Source organism: Microplitis demolitor, chromosome 4, assembly GCF_026212275.2.
Source record: "Microplitis demolitor isolate Queensland-Clemson2020A chromosome 4, iyMicDemo2.1a, whole genome shotgun sequence".
Classification (NCBI taxonomy): Eukaryota; Metazoa; Arthropoda; class Insecta; order Hymenoptera; family Braconidae; genus Microplitis; species Microplitis demolitor.
In genome coordinates this window covers 22,712,396-22,731,486 of record NC_068548.1, presented here as the reverse complement: position 1 = coordinate 22,731,486, position 19,091 = coordinate 22,712,396, and the positions used below count along the sequence as shown (strand labels likewise).

The 19,091-nt window shown below is 29.9% G+C and overlaps 1 protein-coding gene across 2 annotated transcripts in view; it reads left to right on the top strand.

Annotated features, from left to right (window-relative positions):
- The window catches only part of LOC103576317 (longitudinals lacking protein), a 145,662-nt gene extending 129,845 nt beyond the window's left edge, over positions 1-15,817 (top strand). Inside the window, exons 7-8 of one of the 2 annotated variants that reach the window (XM_053738320.1) lie at positions 13,840-14,575; positions 15,728-15,817. In XM_053738320.1, coding sequence (XP_053594295.1) covers positions 13,840-14,558 — 719 coding nt within the window. In that variant the 3' untranslated portion in view covers positions 14,559-14,575; positions 15,728-15,817. Of the gene's footprint in view, positions 1-6,112; positions 6,475-13,839; positions 14,576-15,727 lie in introns of those variants that run through there. The other variant, XM_053738359.1, reaches the window with a different exon arrangement.
- Positions 15,818-19,091: the final 3,274 nt, after the last annotated feature.

Sequence of the window (19,091 nt, the reverse complement as noted above, 5' to 3'; positions counted from 1 at the left end):
ATTTATACCCACATCCGGAAAAGACATCCAGGATTCGATATTGGATATATTGACATAAAAGCATAATTACTAAATAAATTTTAAAAATAGTTCAAAATATTTATTAATTTCTGTAAAAAAATGTATGTTTTAATAAATTTAATTTTCACCCTAAAAATATATAAATATTTAAATTAATTAATTAAAATTCAGTATTTAAGTGAATAAATAAATTAATTATTATTTAAATAATTTATTTATTTTTTTTGTTTGTAGATTTTCAAGCGACATATCAAAGGGCCTCAAAATTCAAGGAAGCAAAGCGCGTAAAAAGACGTCACGATCTTGGGGAATTAGTTTATTACAATAACACATGCCCGCGATGTTTTAGAAAATACAAACGTAGTTCTGATTTAAAAAGGCACATGGACAATGAGTGCGGACAGTCGCCAAGATTTAAATGCCTGTACTGCAACAGTCGGAGCAAACAATTCGGGCAAATTTACGTTCACATCAGAAACAAACATCCCGGTAGAGAAAAGGGATATATCGATTTAAAAACAAATTTATTCCATAGACAATCTGATAACTGACTATTGGATGTATAAATATAAAATATATTTATATTAATAATTTATTAATTAAATTTTGTTAATTATTTTTTTTTAAAATTCCCGCTATTTAATTTAAATCATCAGTAAAAACTGTAGTGATTTTTGTGTCTAATTAATTTGAATTTTTTTTTAGGTCCATTGTCTACTGCGGAGTACTCGGAGTCTGAATGGCCGATTGTTTTTAAAGAGGAAGTGGAATTGAGTGTAAGGACCGAGGAGACTAATGTCCGGCCGGTGATTCTTCAGCGGAGGAAGAAAATCCTGAAGAAGCGGCAGCAGAAGAACACGACCTGCCCAAAATGTTTCAAAAGTTACATGTACGCGCGTAATTTACGGAGGCACTTGAAGTACGAATGCGGATTGACTCCGAGATTCAAGTGCCCATACTGCCTCTATTGTACCAAACAATCGTCCCCGATTTACTCTCACATTAGACGGCAACATTACGGCCAGGAAGTTCGATACATCGATTTGAAAGCTTGAACTCTTAGATAATTAATTAATTAATTAACACATTATTGACAATTAATAATTTTAATTAAAAAAAGTTAATTAATAAAAAAATGTATAAAAAAAATTGTAGATTTTTTTTTATGAAGATTTTTAAGACCCGTAGAAATTTTAGTTTTTTTATGACATCACGAGATTTTGGTTTTTATTAACAAATGTTTTTTTTATTTATTTTAGAAGATGGAGATTTCGAGTACTACGAGGAAGACGAAGCGATGTATTCTAAACTGATAAAAAGAGTGGATATCAAAGTAGAGCCGAAGTATCCGAGGAAAATTAAGGAGGCTAAAAAAAATTACACTTGTTCTAAGTGCGGAAAAGGTTACACACGTGGCTGGTTGCTGAAGAGACACATGAACTTCGAGTGCAATCAAGAGCCCAGATTTAAGTGCCCCTACTGCACTTACTGTTCCAAGCAGCCGCCAAATATTTATCCGCATATTAGGAAACAACATCCTGGACAAACTGTTTTTTATGTTGATCTTAAAGGATAGTTTGGGTGCGACTAAATATCACGCGAAAAAATATCACCTAAGATAATATTTGTCAGAACATCATAAGTCTGAATTTCACAGCGTATTCTTTTAAAGGATGTGATAAAATTACAATTTGAGTTATAAAATATTATGATCGATCAGCAATCAAGTATTTTCTTCATTTAATTTTCATTTGAATCTTGATGATGCAGGTAAAAATAAAAAATAATTTATTTATTGGTCGTGTTTATCCACTGGACCGATCCTTCTATGTTTAGTGTGATAATGAATCGCTTTATTATTTCTGAAATTATTTATATTTTTATCAAATTTCCCTAATTTAAAAGTTACCCAGAAGACACGAGAGTCCGTTTAAATTTACGACTAATCAGGATACGTTCTGATTCAAATTTTAAACAGCAATGGATGATAGCTAGATCATTTCCAAATGTACCCAAAGTAGTCAATTTACTAATTATCATTATTACTTGCGCGGTAAATTCAAATATTTGAAAAATAAATTATCAAAAATTCGAGAAAAATTTAAATTTGAATGTTGAAATAAAATGGCGGCAAAGTATGACAAAAATATTTAAAAAATTAAAAAAAAACACGCAGGTGTTTGAACAAACCTTGGTGGGGAAATAATATGCAGAAGGGTATCCTAATACACTTGGAGATTTAAATTAAATTGCTCCAAGTGTATTCCAGCTAAAAACGTCACTTAACTGCTATTTCCCACCAGACGATGCCAGATGATTGGGCTCAGGAACTTGGAAGTTATCAGCAACACTTTACACTTTTCACTATCACTGAACACTAAACACTCAACACTTCATTACACCACAGATACTTTGCACGATTTAAATTAATGAAAGATTAATTTTACAACGACTGCACAATTTTATGATACTGACTACTACTGCCAATCAATAAAACTACACTTGGTATTTTAATTCCAACGAATTTTTAAAATTTAAATCAAACAAACTTGAGTCCATGTCACTGAGCTCGATCCACGATTAAAATTCACTTCCCCATAATTTAGAAATTACCCAGAAGACACTAGAGTCCGTTTGAAATTTCGACCAATCAGAAAACACGCTCTGATTCAAATTTTAAATAACAATAACAACGCTAGCTAACTTCATATTATTGCACACTAGTACTAAATCCGCCATTTTTTTTTATATTTCGAATTTTAAAAAAATATTTATTCTAATCACTTTGGTTATCAAATTCACTACTTATTGACACTTATCAATTTATTTTCGACCCAATAAAGAATAAAACACGAAATCTCTAAACGAATAAAAAAACTGTGACTTTATACTGATAGACACTCACTAGGATTTTTAAAAATTTTTAAACTTTTAAAATTCACTTACTTCACTCGCGCACTAAAAATAATTCACTTACTTCACTACTACCGCGCACACATTTTTTACTGAATAATTTAATTAAATATTTTATTTATTACGATAACAGAAAATTTAAATAAATTGAGAATAACTGACCCCGATATGCTTACGCTACAGTGTCAAGTGCGAAACTAACTTCTCCTTTAATTGTAAATCACCCATAAGACACTGGAGTCAAGCAGTCGCCGATTTATTTATAAATTATTTGATTCGGTAATTTTTAAAAATTTAAACCAATGGGAGGCCGTGAAAATAATGAAGCTCTAGCCAACTTCACATTGATGTTTATTAGTGCTTCATATTGTCATTGTTCACATTTCCGGTAATTTTGCTTGATCGAATATTAAATAAATAATTAATTAATTAAATGAGTTTATTAATTAATATACTGACATTAATTTTAAATTAAAGATATATAATTTGTTATTTAATTATAATGAAGTTATAATATAAGTTTGAAAAAAAGTGCGGGCAACGACAATGGATCGATCATTGAAAAATGATGAGTGTGAACGTAGCCGACGATTGTCAATTCAAAAAATTTTTGAATACTTAAATAAAATGTAAGTAAAATAAAAATGCGTATTTAAATAATAGGCAAATCCGTATGCGCAATTTTTTAATTTCATTATGTTGATTAATTAATTTATTAATTGTCTGATGTCTACTACACTCACACTCATGTAAAAATGATGTTTCGACAAGTGATATTTTTAAAAATGATATTTTGACTGTGATCTTATGAGCGCGATATTTAAAATTGTAACCTTTATTTGTATTTTTTTAAAATTATTTATTTAAGTATTATGATCTGTATACATATTTATGGGAAATATATAATGTATATTAGTTATTATATATATTTAATTATTTAATTCAGTTTTCGAAGATGGTTACAGGTTGGAAGATTGGATAAGTGGAAAGAATTTTATGTAATATTATAAAATTATTATCTTTATACTGGATTCAAATTTTTGAAAAATTTTGTAGAATATTAAGATTTTTGTACAGGTAGTCAATGTAAAAAACTAATAGATAAATTTATGCTTGCAGGTTTACATGAACTTTACGGCAAGTGCGCACAAGGGTTTAAGCTTTAGTAAAAGGTCAAAGCAGATTATTCAGGTAATATATTCAGGTAAAGCTGGGCAAGCTGGGTAAAGTTCTTTTGTTCAGGTAAACTTAACCTTGTACTGATATTCTTCTTTAGTTTTGTTCGTGAGTCACTAACGCGTGTTCAGTTTTGAATTTTTATTTTATTTTAGATTTAGTTGTGTTTAAAAAGTTTGTCGTGTTAATTTAATAATAAGTGATAAATAAATAATTATTTGTGAGTGACAAGTAAAAAAAAATTAAGTGAATATTTTGAAAAATGTAAGTATTGTTTTTTTGTTTTATATTTTTTTTTTAATAATTTTTATAAATATTTTATATAAAGTACAATTATTTTAACGATTGTTATTAATTTATTATTTAATTTTTAAATAAATTAATATTATTGTTTTGTTTCTTGATTTGAATTTTCAAATTTTAGTAAAATGGAAATTGGAGGTTAGGTTTTGAAAAATGTTTTGAATTTTTTTTTTATTTATTTAAAAATAATTTTGAGTTGATTTTTAAATATGAACTTGAATTAAATTTAAAATTTTTTCATATTTTATATATATTGGTGTGTATAAATATTTTTTTTTTTTTTCCTGCGATATTGGAGGAAAACGTGATTTTCATAACATATACATGTATATGTATAGATATGTATATTTAAAACTTAGATGAAATAGAAAGTAGTATATTTCTAAAAATTTAAATGTGTTGATAAAAAAAATGAATTTTAAAAATATGAGCGCTAAAATTTAAAATTCCCATTTATTAAAATTTTTTTTATTTTTTACATAAATATTTAATTGATTTATATAAAAATCTAAAAGTTATCTGATAATTTTATTTATACAAAATTGGCGCGTATTCTACATATTTATATATATAATTTTACTAACAAATTTATTTAATTTTTTTGTTTCAGATAAAAGAGAAAAAAATATTCTTGTGATTGGAAAAAGGACAAGATTTAATAAACGTGATAACAGATTGGTGATAATGTTACTTACCAGTATAAAAGATAGAACTTTTTGTTTCCTGTCATATTGGAGTGATAAAAGTGAATTAAAAGTTAAACGGATAACAAATTATTGTGCGGTTTACAAAATAAAATATAAATAAGTGTTTTTTTTTGTGATTTTTACAGCAAACATTATTTATCTTCACGAAGGAGAATGGAGCAAAACGGTATTGATTCTAAAACTAGATATTCATTTTTACAAAAAAATTTAATTGACTTTTATTTAAATAAAATAATTTCTGTTGCTGTAATTTCTGATTTTATTTTCAGCTTAAATTTATCGACAATATTTCATACTTTATAAGATGCCGGTTTATTTTTTAAAAATTTACTATTGAAATAATTACTTATGGTCGATCGTAATAATTGTCTCATCTCGCTTTGCTATTTTTTAAATTTTATTTAATAATACATGACTTTTTGCTTTGCAGGAAATCATCAATGCTTTCGTTATCTATATCTCTAGCAAAAAAATGCATCTTTTTTTTTTATTCTCAAATATTAAAAAGAAATTAATGAGTGTGAATGTTACTGACAAGTGGCAATTTTTTAAATTTCATTATTTTTTTTAAATTTATTAATTGTCTGATGTCTGCTACATTCACACTCATATAAATTTATATAAAAAAAATTTATTCACTAAATATGAGCTTTTAAATAAATTTCGTTCATATCCGGATCATTTTTCAATTTTTTACTATCAAAAATTTGAATCAAATCAATTTTTTTTTAATTACAAAAAAAGTAGTCCAATTTTTTAATTAAAAGAAAAAATTTGACTTTTTTTTAGACAAATTTAAGAATTATTACAAAAAAAAAAATTTATTTAAAATTCATATTTGGTGATAAATTTTTTTATTAAAAAAAAAAAAATTCACTTATATATATATATCACAAAATATATAAAACTTATAATAAGTAGCAAATTAATTTTCGCCCTTGTAAAAAATGTAAAAAAAAACCCTAACAAATTTTTTTTTTATTTATTTTTAGAAGATCTAAGAACGATAAAATGCGAGGCCGACTTGTGCTCGGTGATAATCAAGGAGGAGGTCGAGTTCACGAACCTTCGGATGGAGGGTCAGTACGCGAACCCTCTGTTGACGCGGAACAGGAGGCAGATGATAATGCAGCAGATGAAGAGCCACACGTGCCCCAAGTGTCTCAAGAGTTACATGCACGCGTGGCACCTCAAGCGACACATGAGATTCGAGTGCGGCCAGGAGCCGAAGGTTCAGTGCCCCTACTGCATGGTAAAGATGAAGCAGCGCGGGCACGTCTACCGCCACATAAGACGGTGTCATCGAGGGCAAAATGTCTATGTCATTGATCTTAATTGATTTCCCGACAGCGGACACTAATATAAAGACACTGTGTGTTATCAATACTGATATTAATTGATTAATTAATTAATTAACTATGTGATCAAGTGTTTATTTCATTAAATTCACATTTATGTAATTAAGTCTTATATTAAAATTTAATTATCTGAATTTTTATCCGTCTTGCAGATGAATTTATTAATTATGTAAATTATTATTTTTAAATAATTAATTAATGCTAAAAAATAATTATAGAAATCCAAGACATGCTTTTGCTTGACATAACAAAGAATTGTGTCCTTAACTACTGACATGGTGACCAGCTCGATAACTCATCAGCAAAATTTTTTATCCGAGTGTGAAAGACCGAGGACGATAATTAAAATAATACTAATTATTAGTTATCGATGAATGAAAACCAAGTGTCCCTTTTGCTCCCGCTAGATGATTTATAAATTAAGTGTCAAGTGTGCTGATAAATAACACGGTTATTTTTTTGTCTGACACTTGAACAGATATCCTGCCGTCGCTGGTGATGAACGTAAAACGCCGTCAGCAGCAGAACATCGTCGGCGGCGGGTCTGGGTACTCAGTGTTGCCTCTGATGAAGAACTTGGCGTCAATGTGGATGGTCAAACAGCGGAGCCAATTTTCGTATCGCTGTGACCAGTGTGGCAAAGGCTACCAGCATCGCGCGACCCTAGTGAGGCACACGAGACACGAGTGTGGGAAAGAGCCGCAGTTCAAGTGTCCGTACTGTACACACCGGACTAAGCAGAAGGGAAATCTCTATCAACATATACGTACTACTCATCCCGGAAAAAATGTCTTCACTAGTACTGATTAGTTATCCTTTAATTAAATTTTATTTATTGTTTCAAGTGATGATTAAATTTCTTAACGGTGTGGAACTAGGACTATTGTCAGACAATATTAATTAGGATAATTAACAAGTTTATGTGATAAATTATATATTTATTTGTTTTTATTGACCAATAAAAATCTAACGATAATTTATATTTTTTAATTAATACAGTAGAGTGAACTAATTTATTTTTTGTAGATAACTGACTAATTATTATATTTTAAAATGAGAACCATTACTAATTAATTTTGTTCCTTGTTTTCAGGAATCTGGCCGAGTTACCATCAGTATCCGCGAGTGGAGACTTACCCGCTGAGATCTATCAGCGGCATGCGGATGATCGGGAACTCGCGACGAACAAATAACCAGGGGTGTCTCGACAAGAGACCCGGGTGTTATTGCTGCCCGAAGTGCGGCAAAGGGTACCGATGGCTGAGGAACATGAAGAACCACCTGAATGTCGAGTGCGGAAAAGACCCCACCGAATTCTGTCCCTACTGCCCTCACAAAACGAGATACAAACGGAGCCTACAGAAACACATTCTTAGAATTCATTCCTCTTAATTAAATTTTTCTTCACATATTTCCCTAGATCATCTCCATTTTTCTACTCCTTTGTAATTTGTATAACTGTGGCCTGATTTGTCCCTTCTGTACTTAAGGTGGAAGTGTAGTGACATAAAAAAACTCATGTCAGTATCACCGGTACGGATGAAGCTCTCAAGTGATTGATAAAATTTCCATTTTGCTGATCACTAGACTTCCGTTCGACCCAACGCGTGGCTGAGTGATTATTCAGCCAATTATCATTCCATTTATTGCTGCTTAATTTTGAAAATCACCCGATTCACTCGGGTACCAAACGACTGATTGCCGCAATCCATTCCTTTGAATTAAAATTGTTTTTTTTTTTTTTTTTTTTTTTTTTTTTTTATGATAAATAAATAATTGTAACGCTAGCAATACAACCGTAGAATAACACGACTTTTATTTATTACTAGTTATTAATAAATATTTTGTTCCAGCATTTCAATGAAGACTCATATATTTGAAATGTAACTTATTTATATATATTGCTTTATTTGTGCAATGTGGAAAAGTAACTGAGCTTTTGAGTATTTATTTTAACAATTATTTATTTTGGTTTTAGGATACTGCAGCTGCGAATTGTGTGGAAGAGAGTTTAGATGGGCGTCGAGTCTGCGTCTCCATAAAAAAATGGCCTGCGGAAAACCACCAAATTTTTACTGCACACTGTGCACTTATAAGTCAAACTTTAAGGGCAATCTCAAGAGACACATGATTAATATACACAAAGTAGTGTAATAAAATACTCAATAATATTTTTGTGTAAAATGATTTTAAAAATAAATTTTGACATTTGTTTTATGTATTTTGAATAATTTTATAATTATTAACTTAAATAATAATAATACGCGTTAAATATTACGGCTGATAAAAATATTTAATATTTATTTCAGGTGAATGTTATTTATTTTAAAATAAATTATTTACAGACGACCTGAAGATCTGCAGCGAGAGTCGATCGTGCGTACGGTAAATAATAAATTTATTGTTGTTTAAATATCTGAGGCATGCGCTTCGATGTTAGATGCTAGTCGGAATTGCTGCTAATAATTATAAACAAAAAGTTTTATAAAAAAAAAATATAGTGATGAGGGGCTCGTTTACTTACTGCGCAAACCGATAAACTAAATGAGCAGTAGCGCGCATGTGGAATTTGTGTGTTAATAATACTAATAATAAATGACAATTTAATTACAGACTCGCGGCTATTTCCTATCGTGAAGCCTCGTCTCCACGTGTGTCCCCACTGCGGACAGATGTACTCGTGGGCCTCGAACCTGAGGAAGCACTTGAAAATGGGCTGCAGTATGCTCACACAAGACACCCACTTTTCCTGTCGTTACTGCCCCTACAGATCCAGAATCCAGGCCAGTTTCTTCAAGCACCTACTCTCCGTGCACAACATCAAGTGAACTCGCCAATCAACTATCAGCTTAACCAAAGATTCAAAATCAAAATTCCTCTTACTTTCATACCGCGTGAAATATTTAAATTCAAATCAACATTTTAATTACCAAAGATAAATTCATTACTCATAAAATATCTACAATTAATTCATTTTATATTTACTAAATATCTCACTTTGATCGCAATATTTTACCACTTGCCCGCACAGTAAAAAATAAACCCGGCAATTATATATCTTATCAAATAATCTGTACTTATTAATTACAATAAATCTATGTACATAAAATTTGTTTACATTCACACTCCATAATTATTGTAATCATCCATTACTGTCATTAATTTATTAATTGACATTGATAATAATTACTAATGATAATCATTTTTGTTTCAGGCTGGTACGCGGATCCAGATCCAGATCTGCTTCAACACACTTACCCCCAGTATCAATGGCCCGCTAAAAAATTACCCGTGTCTTCAAAACGTAAAAAACAAAATTACGACTTTGTTTGCTCGGCCTGCAATAAATTATTTCCTACGTCAGCGAATTTGCGTGACCACATAAGACGTTACTGCGGCGTTGATAAAAATGTTGTTTGTCGGTACTGCAATCATCGATCTAAGAGACTGTGGGACATGAGGGTTCATCTTGAACGTGTTCACCATATCACCAAAGATCATTTCGCTTTGCATCGGGATGTCATTAAAATTCCCTCATAATTTTTTTTTTTAATCAATTAAATGTTAACTGTTTAATAAATTGATTAATTAATTAATTAATTAATTATAATTGTAATTATTGTAAATTATTTTTGGTTAAATTTTCAGTATCGAGTTTGAAATTAAAATGTAAAATAAATTTTTTTTTTTTTTTACTGACAATAAATTTATTTTTGTTTTAGGAGTCCGGTGGAAAAATTATCAGGACGTTGTACCGCTGGACCAGTCATCAAATATTATTAGACGAGTAAATAAACGTGAATGCTGCCCTTTCTGTGATTACACGAGTGATAGAAGATGGAACGTTAAGTCGCACATCAAAAGAATTCACACAAATTCTTGACTATAATTTATATTTGTTTTTATAATTTAATTTTTCATGTGATAATAAAAATAAATTTATTGTTTTTTATACTGTGCCACTGTGATTTATTTGTGATGTAGAAATTTTAGTGATAAAATTTTTTTTTTAGTATGATGGAAGTATTAATTTTTCTAATTTTTGGTTTCAGAAGCACCAAAAAGACGTCAGAGTAAAGTGCACAGCCATCAGCAGTTGAGGTGGGCGATGGATGCTGTTATTCGGGGCTCGATGTCACTTAGATCCGCGGAAAGAACTTTTAATATTCCGCGTACTACATTGCAACGTTATATCAAACATGGGATACCGATAAGTTTGTACAATAAACTGGATTTTTATGATTCAGTTCAGTTTTAATTGTCGCTGTTGATCCTTATGATGATACTCTGAAAAAATATGAGTGTGAATGGATGACAATTGTCAATTTTTAAATTTTTGAATAAGTAGATAAAATTCGAGTAAAATATAAATTTTAAAATGCGTTGGATATTTTTAAAATTAGGGCGCGCATTTTTTTAAATTTAATTATTTTTCATGAGGGCAAGTTTTTGAAACCGGGTTCAAATTATTATTACTGGTATATATATACATATTATCAATATATATACTAGCAATATTACAGTAGCGTTATAAACCTGCTTTCGAGGGTGTAGGGAAACAAACCTAAAATTTTCTGTACCTTTACTTCTGCACAGAAATCAACTCCGTACTCAACTTCCCCTACTTTACAAGCGTGTGTACGTGATTATTTTTATAGCCATAGAGGGGAATGTTCAATAGAAGTATAAGACGGACTCGTAACGCAACTCTGTAATTTAAACTCGGTTTGAAAAACTGGCCCTTAGTTTGACCAAATAGCAGACAATTTTGAAATAAAAAAAAAAAAAATTGCACATATGGATTTTCAAATTTTCTACATGTGCATTTTTTTATTTATTTAATTATTTATAATTAATAATTTTAATTAACATTTAATTTATATTTATTAAAAATTTGATTAGTTTAAATTAAATATATGACAGTACAAATAGTGATTAAAAAAAATGAATTATTCATTATTTGTGATTTAAGTAATTAAAATTTTATTCAATTCTAGCTGATAGATGAAAAAAATAAGAAAATTTGAATTTCCGATTTTATTTAAAATTTTTTTAAAAATTAAGTAAAAAAAAAAATATTTTTATAAGGATTAAATGACCGCGTTAAAAAAATTTTCTAGTAAATTCTGTAATTAAAATCAATTAAAAAAATAAAATTACCAAAAACTGCCTATTCATTTCTTACCTCCACCAAAATCAAATTAAATAAAAATACTAATAATTTTTTATGTTACAGATTAGCCGGTAAATAGTAAAATAACTAAACTAACGTAATGCTTACAATCCCTTTAGAACAAAAACTAATAATATATATTTTCTGACGGTGTTCGCAGACCTGAAACTCTTCCGCTTCGTCAACTACCCGCGGACTACTTACCCCTGCAAGAACTGCAACAAGATCTACAACTACCACTCGAGTTTGGCGCGTCATCTGAAACACGAGTGCGGGGTCGAGCCAAAATTTCACTGTCCGCTCTGTTCCTACAGGACTAAACACAGATCCAGTTTGAACACTCACCTCAATAACAGACACATGAAGTCCACCGATTTTTCAAAAACTAGTCGTACTTCCAGCGATGGAGACTAATTACTCTAATCATCATCATATTTTTTTTTTACACAAATAAAAAACCAAAAATTAAATCAAAAATATTTATAAAATATTCTGTACAGTTAATTTTTAGCATGAACTGTAACTTGTGATATTCCGTTAATTAATTGATTGATTAATTAATTAATTATTTATTAATAAATATTAATGTGTTAATTATGGGGTTTTTTTAAGGACTCTAGATTAAATTACCTAGTCCTTAGGTATGGTTCTAAATTATAAATTTTAAATAAAATTTAAATTTTTTAAAAATTAGCGGGAAAATTTAAATTTATTAAAAATTTTTTTTAATACTTATTAATAAAAAAAAATTTGTTTTTTCAGGATGTACGAGAAAAAATTATCCTTTGGCTAAATTATAAAATTTGAATTTTTTTTTAAGTCGCGGGAAAATTTGAATTTATTTAAATTCAAAAATTAAAAAAATTATTTATTAATAAAAAAAAAAATAATATTTTTCAGGATGTACGAGATTAAATTATCCATTAGCACCAGGACCATTTCAGTGTTTGCAGTGCGGAAGATGTTACAAAGTAAAACGATCATTATCGCGACACTTGTTAGTGGAATGCGGGAAATTACCGCAGTACAAGTGTCCTTACTGTGGTCGTTACAGTAAATACAGAAACGCTGTTGCTAAACATATTAAAACCATACACGGAGATCTTCCTTATCCATAAGCACCAATTATCATTATTATTTACACAAAAATCTTAAATTCTGTAAATAAAATATTCATATTAAAAAATTTATATTAATTTAAATTACTTATTAATTAATTGTCAAATTTTTAAATGTTAATTGTTGTTATTATATATAAGTATTACGTATATTAACAAATAAATCCAATGGTTTCAGGTCCAAATCGCGTGAACCGGTCAAATTTACGAAGACTTCGAGGCCAGGGACGGTACTTTTGTGATAATTGTGGGCGGCGGTATCATCAAGCCAAGAATTTAAGGAGACATGTTCAAAATGAATGCGGAAAACAGCCGAGTTATCAGTGTTCTTATTGTCCTTATCGCGCTACTTATAAATCATATTTAGAAATTCATATGGTCAAACACTGCCGCGGTGAATTTACTCCTCGCGTCTCCGCGGCTAATTATTTTGACAATTTTAACAATTAATTAATTTATTATCACCAATAATTGTATCGAAATATTTACTATTATTCATAAATTATTAGAAAAATTTAATAAAACATTAGCTTTAATGACAGTATTAATTTTTTTTAATTTTTTATTTTTTTTTACAGGAATTTTGAATTATCAATTAATTGGTAATTAAAAATAAGAAACATCGGGAAAAATGAGACAATTTCTAGGAAAAAAAGGGCAAGTTGGTCATGGAAATGATATTTTTTAGAAAAATTTTTTTTCAATGGCTGATGTTTGAGTTTTTGTATTGAGCTTGAGGTAAAATGGGCCACGATAAAAAATTTAAGAATGGCTGCAATAAAATGATCAACTTACCCCATTATATTTGAAATTTTTTAAACAAAAAAAAATGTTTTTTCGCTTTAAAAAATGGTGTCTCATTTTATCCCAGATTTTACAATATTTCTATTCTTATTTTCCAAATTTAAAAAATCTATTCTAAATGGTTATTTGTTTCTATTTTTCCCCAAAAAATTTAATTCCATCTTACTTTATAATTTAATTGGAGTTTAATTTAATTAACTATAAAATAAATTTAAACAAAAAAAAAAAATATAATTAACATTAATTATTAATTATTGTTGTTACAGAGAGACAATACAGTCCAGCAAATTGGACAGTACCAACATTGCCATCAACTTCAACAAAAGATTCAACGTCAACGCGACGTTTGCGCTCAACAACATTCGGCGATGACTGTTTTTACGCAACCAAAGGCCGCGTTCGTCGTTTGGGCCCACGAAAATATTTATGCCGCGACTGCGGTGACACATTTGCATTGAAGGCATCACTGACTCGTCATCAGTCGCTCGAGTGTCGCGATCAGATGGCAAAGCAGCTTAAGAAACCTACGCCAAAAGTTAAGACAATGGGAGTCCGAGGAAGACCACGTTCGCTTGAGCCGAAAACACTCAAGACAATAAAGACACTTCCGGCTAAATCAACTACTGTCGTAAATCTCGCGTCCTTCAGGGCCATGCCGATCCACGAGTTGCAGCAGTACATAAAACCTGACCCCGATGGTGACCATGATAGTTACACTGCAAAACCTATAAGTCCAAGCAAGCAATTGTGGAACCCCAATGCAAATGTTGACCAGCCACCTCAGCCGAAAAAGAAGAAGAAACACACATGCAAACGCTGTGGACGTATTTACGCTTTCTACACTTCCCTGTGGCGACACTTGCACTATGAATGCGGAATGGAACCCAAATTTACTTGTGAGTCATGTCCATTACGATTTGCGCAAAAAAGTAATCTTGAACGTCACATGAAGAACATGCATCCTTCTGCTAATATTACCATTTAATTTGTTTTCATTCACATGTGAGTATTTTTTTTTTTATATATATATATATATATACATATTTAGTTTATTATAGTGTACTGCAAAAATCGGGAGTAAATTCAAAAACAATTTGAATTTTATTTTTGCTTGAATTTGTTCCGTCACTCGGAAATCTGGAAATAAAAAAAAAATTACTCTAGTCTGATTTTGGAGTGAAGATTTTTTTTAAGTCAGCAATTAGAAAATTTTGGAGTGAATTTTGCTCCGAGGGAATTAATTTGGTGGAAAATTATCGCCGATTTTAATACGCGTTCATTTTTAAAATTTTTGAAAGTGTATTGACTAGGAGTGTGCAAATAATTTGAATTTTTGAATGGAGAAACTTTTCGAATTATCCGTCAATTTTCGAATTATTCGTGAATTTTCTTTTTCAAGACTTGAAATTATCTTTTTTCAAATTATTCAAATTTTTATTCAAAGTAAATAGAACTCAGACACAAATTTATAAAAAATTACTAAAATTGAATATTTGAAAGCTGATCATAATTTTTGGATTTGAATTGAATCGCAATTACAAATAATTCGAATTTAGTTGATAATTCGATTGGATTCGCACATTCTTAGAATTTACCAAAAGTAAATTTTTGAATTTTTTCCAATAATTATAATTGATATTCTACTAAAAAAATTTTCACTATTTTGTAATTTGAAGTTTCAACTTTCTGTTAATAAAAAATCAAATTATTTTTTATAAATTAATTATCAGAAAAAAATTCAAAATTTACTTTGATTTTTCCAAATATTGTTCCAATTATTGTCCCCAAATTTTTATCAAAAAAAAAAATGACATACGCAGAAAATTTTTAAAAAATTAAGTTGAGAAATTCATTGTTTCAAATTTTCAAACAATAATTCGATTAGTTAATTTTTGTAACCAAAATATTACAAATTCTAATTAAAATCTCTAATGAAATTTTTACTGACTAAAATTTCAAAAATTCTTTATTTTGAAACAAACCAAAAAATTAACCTCCAAATAAACAAACTATTTCATTGTTTCATTAATTGTCGCATGAAAGGGTGAATGAAGAATTTATGTGTAGTCTAATTGTCGTCCCCTGCAAAAAAAAAATTAAACACAAATTCAAGGTGATAATAATTACAATAACTGTTTATTTATTTTGTTGTAGTAAAAGAAATTTCAAAGCAACGGGTACACAAAAGAAGATCAAGACCTCTCAACGATTTAAGCTATGAGTTAAATAATTTTAAATGTCCACTGTGTGGTAAATTGTACAAAGCAAAACCAACATTACTGACGCACATGAAATTTGAGTGTGGAAATCAGAAAAAAATAACCTGCAGCATCTGTCCTACCAAATTTACACAAACCATTGAATTGCGTCGGCATATTATGCACTTACACAATATTTACCTCCCACCTAAATTTTTAATTCCCAAGAGAATTTTCGCATATTAACATTTTTATATTAATGTGTTCCTCACTATTTTATAAAACGTTTTAATTTTGATTATTTATGACGACGTTTGTACAAATAATTTTCAGAAAAAACACAAGTTTTAAGTTTGTTTTTCTATAATTACTTTTATGATTTTATTTAATTACAATGTTATTAATTATGAATTTAAAAATTTTTTCATCATGTATTGAGTTTTTTCTCAAGCAATTAGTAGTTAAGATAGTGCGTAAGATAATTTTGATCTTTTTTATTTGTCAAGTGAATTAATTAATACATTATTAATAAAACAATATGTAATTGTATGCCATAAAATTAATAATAAAGTTCAATTACAGTAGAAATTGCCAATAATTATTTTTAATTTATAGTTTTTTTAATTTGTTTTAATTAATAAACAAAAAAAACGACTTTTTTTATTAACTAACTATTTTTTTTTGTTTTCAGATTACGCCATTAGTCAAAATTACCCATCGACGTCATATTACGTGGGAAATTTTCCTCAACCAAGTCAGCCAGTTTCGCACAAAATTCGTCGGTTCTCTTGTTCGACTTGCGGAAGATGTTACCGAAACAAAACTGGACTTTATAAGCACGTCAATTACGAATGCGGGGGTCAAAAAAAATTTTTTTGTTTCATGTGTTCCCGTAAATTTACTCAAAAGTACAGTCTGCATCGTCACTTTGTTCGGGTCCACAAACTCAAACCCTAACCTGGAATACAAACAATAGATTTTAAAAATGTATTTTTTAATAAATAAAATTCAAAAATATTTTGGTCTTTTTATTTGTAAACATTTTTTCAAAAATAATTTTTTATCACTTATTAATACACCGTTTTTTTTTTCTGTCACCAGGTTTCAATGCCGGGAGCTTTGTTTGCTCGAGATGCGGACGCGGTTACACGTTACGGTGTAATTTGGGCCGACATATTAAATATGAATGCGGGGGAAAACGGACATTCCCATGCCAATTTTGTAATTACACATTTACACAAAAATCAAGTTTACAGCGACACATTGTTTCAATACATAAATTTGATTCACATCCTGTATTAGATTCTATTTTTATGTGAAAAATAAATAAATTTTTACTAATTTCTATAATTTTTTTTTTTTAGTAGAACGCAACTTAGAAAATTGAGATAATTTTTAAAAAAGTATTTGAACTTATACTACAACATTTATTGTATTTTGTTTCAGAAAATTGGAACGTGAGTTATACAAACAATGCATATGGCGTTTTTGATCAGTTGCAACAACCAACGCAACCGGAAACGATGCCAGCGCCAAAAAACGAAGGGAATCTTTTGGTAAATCCCAGCGTATCTGGATACAGCAAACGGTATTTCTGTAAAATTTGCAGAAAAATGTTTCCATTTAAAAATGTATTTAAGCGGCATGTAAAAATATGCTGTAAAATAAACCCACGGGCTTCGCAGTATTCGTGTAATTTGTGCGTGTACAAAAGTACGTACAAAGCAAACATGGACAGACATGTCAGAAATGTCCATGAGTCCTCGGGAGCCTCGAGGTACAGATGCGATCTGTGTAATTTTTACAGCAATTACCGATTTTGTGTACGCCGGCATTTGAAGTCAGTCCACCAAATTATTGGGGACGGTCATATAAGAAAGGATGCCTAAAAGTATTTTTATTTTTAGGTTATAATTTTTTTACTGTAAAATTCAGCGGCAAAATTTGAATCGACGAATAAATTAAATGACTTTAAATAAAAATTTGTTTGGTCTTGTTGTTGTTTTTTTTTACCCTTTCATTCTAGTAATGGCTTTTTTGTATTACACTGGGACTTTCTTTACTGGCTATTCTTTTTCTGTACACTAACCTAATTATTGTTAATTAGCATAAGTTTGTTTGCTTGTTTGAAAACTTTGTTTTGGACATATATTTTAATTTTTAATTGTTTTGTTGCAGGCCTGAAGGGTAAAAAAGCTGGAAAATTATCAATTCAAGGTGGAAAATCAAAGCAAGTTGGAAAACCAACTCCAGGTGGAAAATCATTAGCTCTCGCTGGAAAACCAGCAGTTACGATTAAAAAATTACCAGCTCTGAGTGGAAAATTATCAACTCCAAGTGGAAAATTGTCAACTCCAAGTGGAAAATTGTCAACTCCAAGTGGAAAATTGTCAACTCCAAGTGGAAAATTGTCAACTCCAAGTGGAAAATTGTCAACTACAAGTGGAAAATTGTCAGCTCAAGGTGGAAAATCACCAGCTCAAAGTGGAAAACCATCAATTCAAAGTGGAAAATTATCAAGTCCAAGTGTAAAACCGGTTCTCAGAGGAAAACCGATAATTCAAAGTGTAAAATCATTAACTCATGGTGGAAAATCATTACCACATGGAAAATCATCAATTCAAGGTGGAAAATCACCAATTCAAGGAAAACCAACAATTCAAAGTGTTAAATCATTGATTCAAGGTGGAAAATTATCCAATCAAGGAATAGGTGAAGAAGCGTCATCAGAACCAGAGTTTATTAATGAGGAATCATTGGATTTGGAATATGAAGAACTGAGTTTCTATGAAATTGATGATGACCAATTCGTTGATGGAAATCGTAAAGAATTGGCTGAAATAATTGAAGATTTTGAAGAAATAGTTGAAGAAGAAGATGATGACGATGGAGACAGAGATGGATTTGGAGATGTAGGAGATGATGATAAAGAAGCTGAAGATAACAAAATGGAAGTTGAAGATGATAAGAAAAATGTTGAGAAAATAAAGAAAGAAGTTAAAGAAATCAAACAGGAAGATGGCAAAGACAGAGTTAAAGTTGAGAACAAGAAACGTAAGAGAGTCCCTAAGAAATATGGGTTCAGAAGACGCAAGCCGACGATGTGCCAATGCGATTTGTGCGGTAGCATTTACTCTTGGACTACATCATTGAATCGTCATAGATTGAAGTGTGAGAAGATCATGGCGATGAAAAAATTAGCCGAGCAAGGAGACGATGATGATGACGGAGAGCCGGGCAGCAAGAAGGTTAAGATGGAGAAAAAGCCAGCTGGGTCAAGCAAATACGAGCGCGTTATGGCTAAATATAAATCTGCTGAT